Raw genomic sequence first — 7,977 nt, 5'->3', positions numbered from 1 at the left:
ATAAAAAAAAAAACAAAAAACCCAATGCTCAACCATATATATATATATATATAGCTTTGTTTGTCCTGGAGTATCAGTGTGCGACTGCTATACTATTATATTGATTCGGTAACAGTGCTGGAGAATTACAATTGGTGAAGATTTGTCAAGGGTACTTGATTTGTTCATGCTTATGCTGCCTCTATTCCGAAGCTGATTTGGTTCGTTATTTTGGGTTTTCTACAACTCTGTTTTAAAAAATTTTATTGATCTATTTTGTGAGATCTTTCCTCTTATTTATTTGTGATTATTTGGAATTCACCCAGGAGTGATTTTGTGAGACCATTCGTGTCTCATTTGTAATTGTTTGGAAACTCTTTGGTTGATATCAGTGTGCGGCTGCTATACTATTATATTGATTCGGTAACAGTGCCAGAGAATTACAATTGGTGAAGATTTGTCAAGGTACTTGATTTGTTCATGCTTTTGTTGCCTCTGTTCCGAAGCTGATTTGGTTCGTTATTTTGGGTTTTTTACAACTCTGTTTTAAAGATTTTTTATTCGTCTATTTGGTGAGGTTTTTCCTCTTATTTAGTTGTGATTATTTGGAATTCACCTAAGAGTAGTTTTGTGAAACTATTTGTGTCTCGTTTGTAATCGTTTGAAAACTCTTTGGTTGATAGTGGAATCGAATTTCGATTCCGTTGATGTATCTCATATTGAGGGAACCACGTAAAAATTCTTATGTTATTTTTTATTTAATTTTTTCATATTAATTTTTATTCTCATTGATTGATTTACTTGTGCATTTGTCACTCTCAATGACTTGGCACAAGAGGTTCAATCAACTTAGGATAACAGCCACAGAGTAGCCTATAGGGCAAAATAGGTAGACATCCTGAGCCTCCATTGCAAGAATGTTGCATAATGTCGACATTTTCTACCATCGCCTTGGCTAGTCCATGGAGCTCTTGAGTCCATGGATGGTCAAAACACTCCGTCCAAAGTCCAAAGTGCCTAGAGTCCGCCACCAAGTGCCCTCTAGGTTGATCACTGGCGACATCATTTTGACTTGGGGGTCTTAGTAGATGGCGCACCAATACGTCCTTAATAAATATAGAATATTTTGAATCGTTTTTAACCTGATAAGAGGAAACATACTCTGTACCTGAGAATAAATAAAGTAATGGTGATTTTGATCTGCTTAGCTGATTAAACATGGCTCAATAAGTATTTAAAAAATTAACAAAATAAAGAAGAAGTATCATCTAACTAAATTTTGCTCAATTGATTCACACCGTGATTATTTACTCTGGGAGTAGCAAATCACAATTCATATGATTACACATATACACACCAAGTCCAATTAAATTAAGTAAATATTCAATTTCAATTATGTGAGGATAAAAAAAACACATTCTTTGAGGGTAGAGCCATAGGGTCATGTTTGTCTCATCATCCAACACACTGTTCATTTTCTTTTCTAATTTACCTAACCAACCCAACAAAAAAATGAACTCATATTCTTTTACTTCTACATTCTCTTTACCTTTTTTTTTTCCTTTACAAATTCAAAATTGAATTACATTATATTAGTCTAAAAAACTTGCACACAGACATGAAAAACAGAGTTTTTTTTTTTTAAAAAAAAAAAATTAATATAGGACACAACACGCAACGAGAGATGTGCAAAATATATAATTTTATAAATTTATTATATCATACTTTTTTAAATTTATATATTTATTTTATGTTAAATATTTATTATCATCAAACTCATTAACCTTAGGTATACTGCTCCATTGAAAACAAATTATGAGTAATGTTATACAAACAAAAAATTCATACATAATTTTTATATATAATGATGTGACTCATTGTGAATCTTTTGCTTCAAAACAAAATACCAAAGAAGATAAGTTTATTTATAATAATGACATTATCACATTATTCTTGTAAAGTTTTTTTGTATGAATTTTATGTAAAAATAAAAAAAATAAAAAAATCAGAAATTATACATATAAGGGACACTGTATTTCTCACATATTCCCAACGTATCTGACACGTGTTGGAAACCAATATGTGACCTTGATAGAGATGTCGGTGTATCATAAATGTTAGTATTGTGGTGATATGTGACATTTTAGTGGATGTTGGATGTCCCAGTAAAAATAATTAAGTATAACAAAGATCAATGACCCATTATGGAAAATGATTGGATACAAAGTTGGAGTGCCCAAATCTCCATTAATCCCAAAATACTCAATGAGGCATGAAAGGGGTACCCAATTCTTCACATTAAAAAAAAAAAAGAAGCAAAACACAGGCATACTTTGTGGAAACTTCATAAAATTGTGATAACCATTGTGAAATGTAAAGAGTACTTGTCTATACTAATAACCATCATGACCACTACCACCACCACCCCCAACAACAACAAAAACAAACACCTCCGTCAACACCACCACCACAATGCCACCAGTGAAAGTTCAGCAGATGCGCCTGCAGATAATGACCCCATCTCCAGATGGAACATGTGATATCTCAACGCGATGATCGGCTGTGATTGATTTGCTGAATTCAATCGTAGCCTTCCTCCACTGTCTCTTGTAAACCGGAACAGACTCTTCAGGCTTAGCAACAGTTCCTCCCCAAAGGGTGTTATCATAGACAAGCAAACCCCCAACCTTCACCAGTTTCATCAACCTCTCATGGTAGTTTAAATAGTTTCCTTTGTCAGCATCAACAAAAGCAAAGTCAAAAGCCCCTTCATTTTCTTTCTGCAACAAAGCCCAAAACAAAACAAAAAAAACAACATTGAACTCATGTGAAGTGACAAAATTGAGTAGAAAATTATTCAAAATGAAAATAAAAGAAAATAAGTTTCAAGTTTCAACTCAAGCACGATAAAACTGTTAGTGTGGGTCTTGGTAAGTACTGGGTGGGCTCTAAACAATCAACCCCAAATTTATTTCTAGTATTTTTGCACTTGTGACCTGTCAACCTAATTTTATTTGTATTTATAATTGAGAGAAGGCTACTATCTCTTGTAACCTTTTTGATCATATTGAAAACCACTGTAATCATGGACATAGCCCTAGTTTGGGGTGAACCATATAAACCTTATGTTCTTTGTGTGTTCATGTGATTTATCTTCCTGTGTGTTTATTAATTTTTGTGTTTCGTGTTTCATGTTTCACCGATCGTGATTAGGTGTTAGGTATTCCTAACCAAACCTGATGATCATTCATGGGCAGTACTTACATCCTCTAAGAGTTTATCAAGAACCGGTAGAGCTGGAGACTGGATGAAGTCAATTTTGTGTTCAACACCAGCTTTTTGGATAATTGGCAACCCAATCTCATATGCCTCGCGGTTTATATCAATAGCCACAATCTGCAACAAAGTATTGATTCAACAGATGGATATTAATTTTAGAGTACTTTGCTTCCCTGCACTTCATTAAGAAGATAAACGGAAAATAGCCACGTGATGATCATGTGCAGTTGTCACGTGGCTATTTTACATTAGTTTCTTTAATGGAGACTCACAATTGGGTTGCATTGCAACTTGACTATCACAATTAAAAGGTCAAGGCAAAGTGAGACTAAGTGTAAAGTGCAAAGAAAGAAAAGTGTAGTTTGTTGTTAATTTTTTTATTAAAAAAATGACAAGGGAGCTTCTAAATACATTTCAATTATTTCTCATTACAGCCACCTTCTGCATCAAGACCCTTGTATTTTATGGGGAAAAAACTCATGTAAGATGGGTGTACAGAGTTTTTTTTGTTTTTGGAGTGAACTAAGCACCAATTCTCACCTGGCCTTTAACCATTTAATTGTCACATTTAACCCCTTGTATTTCTAATGAAGTCACATTGTGACCCAATTGTTAAGAAGAGGGAAGATAGCCATGTGACGATCATGTGCACGCCACTATTTTTCGCAAGTTTCTTAAACGGAGACTCACAATTGAGTCACAATGCAACTTGACTGTCACAATTAAAAGGTTAGGAAAAAGTGAGACTCGGAGTGAAATGCAGCAGGACAAAGTGTAATTTGCCTTCTACCCTTAATTTTAAAAGGAATGAGGATGAATGGATCTAGGAACCTGGCCATCATCAGGAATGGTTAGAGCAGTGAGAAGAAGAGAGTAGCCAGTAAAAACTCCAACTTCAATTGTCTTTTTAGCATTCACAAGCTTTAAGAGCATGGCCATTAATTGCCCTGCATCTGGTGCTGTACCAAAGAAGGCCCTGCCATGACAGACAATGGCAAAAACAAGGTCATCAAAACTAGCAAAAATTACTTCATGTCACAAATTAATCTCAGCCTTTTATTTGTGTGCATCCCATGTGGGAATCATATAAATGAAAGGTTAAGATTGATTTTGTAGCACTGTCACGTGAATGCCACCATTGATGGTGAAAAATTAGACCGGCAATGAATAATTGCTCCATGACTAGATGGAGAGAACCACCATGAGAACAAGACAGGTTCGAAAGTTCAATAACTTATCGTCCTCTACTAAGCTCTAGTCAAATTGGTCCCTAAGCATGAAAGAGTTTTCCATTGCTGGACAAAACAAAAAACTGAGTACAAGCTTGTGTGGCTTCTTATGTTATGTCAGATATCAATTTTTATTTTTTTAAAATTTTTGGGAAATATGACAATGTACACTTGCGCATTGTAAGAAAAGTTACGATTTTTGTGATGAAAGTTACAAATAATGAAGTTATAGTGTTCACCCATGTGATTTAGGGACATAATATGAGTAAATTTTCCTTTTCTTCCTTTGTACTTTAGTAGACAACCTCGGTATTATAAGAAAATAGGCAACTAATCAGCTTATTTCTCACCAAATCTCAACCATTATTTTTGCTGACAAATAAAACCTATAAAATAAGAGAGTTCCCTCTCTCTTCATTTCTCGTAGTTTTTCATAATTTCTCATTTAACTTGTAAACCAAACACGAGAAGAAAACAAATTCTCTTTTTACTCATTTCTTATAATTTCTCACCAAATCACTCGATCCAAACCAACCCAGAGATTGAAGAGATAAGATTTCAATTTTCCTTCATTATTTCAAATCCATGGTACAAAGCTTTGAAATTCAATATGTTAAAATTCATATTTAAACTAGTAAATCTACATTTTAGCTATTCTAATAAACAGTATCAAATACTTTCATTTCAAATTCATAAATTCAAACAATAAAGAATCATAACAAGCAATTTGCAGTTTGAGTGTTTGAATTTGTGAATATCTAAGTGAGACTATGGGGGCTATGACCCCCTGCTGCTTGTATGAACTATACTGTTTATCACAATACTTTAATATATATATATATATATCATTCTTCTGCATTCTTTTATTGTTTTGCACCAAAAAAGTTTCTTTATTGTATCATAGATTACTTCCCATGGTATTTAAATTTTTTTTACATATATATATATATATAATTTATATATCATATTATACATATATATTTTTATTCTTCTTTTGGCCGTCCAGTAATAAAATTCTGGTTCCGTCCCAGTATACATAAACATAGAGATAGAGAATTAGTTACGCTGGATGGGTTGCAGTGGCATCCCTGATCTGCTTGAGATGCTCTGACTCTCGTGGGTAGACACTAGTCTCCAGTATATACTGCAGAGTTTTGTAAATAGAAAATCAGATCAAAATAACACCCTGGAATTCAAAGATCATGAGGAGAGAGACAGAGAGAAGAACATGGAAGTTGATTGATTAGAAATTGGGATTGGAAATGGAATCACCTGATACAATTGGTCACTTTGCAAGACCACAGGGTTAGGCTCAGGTACTCTGTTTGCCATTGCTCTGTCTCTGTGATTGCACCAAAATACTGCTCAGACTGACCTTCAATCTTTCCTGGGAAGAGAGAGAAAGAGAGAGAAGAACAACAGCATCAGAAAAAGGATTTGCTGCATTTACACCACATAGTGTGTTTTTCAAGCTATAAACAGCTTTTTGTCAAATTTTAATTTCCACAATTGCCTTTTTTCAATTCTGGAAAAATATCAAAAAATAAATTAAAAAAAACTTTTATTTTTTAGTCAAAATTAGAATTTGGGAAGTGGGTTGAATTTTTGTTTTTTTGGCTTTTTTGACTATATGAGCCTGGGCTTAAAAGCTTAGTTTGGGAAGGATTTTTAGTTTTTTGACTTTTTTGATTTTTTTGTGAGAGAAGAGTGTAATGATTATAGGGTTGGATGGGATGTTTTGTCTGTTGTGGCTCATGAGCCTATTTTGTCTTTTATGGCTCATTGAGCCAAAAAAGCCCAATAAGCCCTTGCCAAACCAAAAGTGATTATTTGAGAAGTCCCATATTAATATATATATATATATATATATCTTTTTATTATAGTGCCATATTAATATTTTTTTTTATCTTTTTATTATTTTTTAATCATATTAACTCTTTATTTTTTTATATATCTTTTTATAAAAAATTAAAAAATATATTTGTTTAGCGATTCTCAAACAACTTCTAAAATTGACAATTGTTTGCGTGACTTTTTTGGTAAAATATTAAATTTATTCAACTAATATTTAATTAGACCTGTGAGATAATGGAACAACGACAATTCTTTTAACCTTCGTTTGGTTCTAGATTTTTAATTAAAAAAATATTAAAAAAAATAAAATTAATTATATAAGTCAATAAGACAAAATGTCATATCCAAACTATAATCATTGTATTTTTTTTTCTCACAAAAGTCAAAAAAATCAAACCAAACGAGGCTTAAAAAAAGACTCAACACAAAAAAACCAACTAAAAAAGCTAATGTCAAACAACAACTAATTATAATCTAATTTTACTAATAAATTAATATCTTACAATCTTGCCAACAAAAACATTTTAATCAAAAAAAAATTATTTAAAAAGCTACATCTCAAGCTAACCCTTTGTGTGAAATTTAACTACGAAAATGAAGCTTATAAATGATATTTTTAATTTAATATTTTAAGAAACGAATTAAAAAATAATATTTTTATTAACATTTTTGACATTGTTGGAAAATGAACACATGTCACAGCAAAACATAAAATATATGTGCTTTGAAAAAAAACATTTGAAAGAATTAAAAGTTGTAATGTTATGGAATAAATTTTATTCACATTAATTAGTTGTGTGCCTAAGTACAAGTTTATAACACTTACTTTACCTCCTTATAATTGTATCAATTGAGAAGGATAATAAATTTGTACTTATTTTAATTAGAGTACAACAATATAGAGAACAAATAATATATTTATCCCAAGCTAGAACCCAACATGATGAAAATATGAAGAAAGTTTAGGGGAATGAGGCGAGGGGTCCAATCCAACTAGTGGATATGAAAGAATTTGAGGGCAATAGAGAGAGGGGTCACCGTGGAAGCCTTTTATAGGTCTTTTTTTTACTCCATTGGCTGCCACTCATACACACATAATGTGCACTCTACCGACCCAATTTAAAGTGGGTTTAAAATGCAAGTCTTGCTTTAAAAGCCTAATGCATCCCTTCAAGGACTTGGCATGATTATGAATTTATGTCGTTAATTTAAACCGTTTGTATTATAAAGTTTGTTAAGTAAAATATATATGAAAAAAATTAAGTTAATTAGACATTCATAAACATATGATCAAATTTGTTGAGTTGGCTACAGATTCTGGCCATGTGAAGGAAAGTAACAGCCAGTTACATGGTGGGGAAGCCATGAGGCCATGTGAGTTGGCCATGAGGCCATGAGGCCATGAAACCTCAATCTGGAAAGCCACCGAAATGGGCTGGCAGCCAGCTCAATTTCTCTTGCATTGTAATCTCTATATATAGAGAAGCTAAGGAGAGTTGAGATGTACAGCTGAGAGGTGTGAGCTTAGAGAGCAAAGAGAGAGAGAATTACAGAGAGAATTGTAATTCTTACCATTTTGTTCAATATAGTGAATTCGCTGCCCGTGGACGTAGGCGACTTGCCGAACCACGTTAAA

General features: G+C 32.8%; 1 protein-coding gene across 1 annotated transcript; it reads right to left on the bottom strand.

The window, feature by feature from the left end:
* Positions 1 to 2,154: 2,154 nt before the first annotated feature.
* Positions 2,155 to 6,035, bottom strand: LOC114263845 (putative caffeoyl-CoA O-methyltransferase At4g26220). Its single transcript, XM_028204421.2, has 5 exons — positions 5,760 to 6,035; positions 5,552 to 5,631; positions 4,090 to 4,234; positions 3,244 to 3,375; positions 2,155 to 2,759 (listed from the first exon to the last, which is right to left on the bottom strand). Exons 1-5 carry the CDS (start codon positions 5,817 to 5,819, stop codon positions 2,469 to 2,471), a joined length of 708 nt encoding a protein of 235 aa, XP_028060222.2. The 5' UTR covers positions 5,820 to 6,035; the 3' UTR covers positions 2,155 to 2,468.
* Between the last annotated feature and the right edge of the window lie 1,942 nt (positions 6,036 to 7,977).

This window comes from Camellia sinensis, chromosome 13, assembly GCF_055761805.1.
Source record: "Camellia sinensis isolate YWXY chromosome 13, ASM5576180v1, whole genome shotgun sequence".
NCBI classification, from domain to species: Eukaryota; Viridiplantae; Streptophyta; class Magnoliopsida; order Ericales; family Theaceae; genus Camellia; species Camellia sinensis.
Note: the sequence above shows the minus strand (reverse complement) of the source record. Positions and strands in the feature narration are given on the sequence as shown.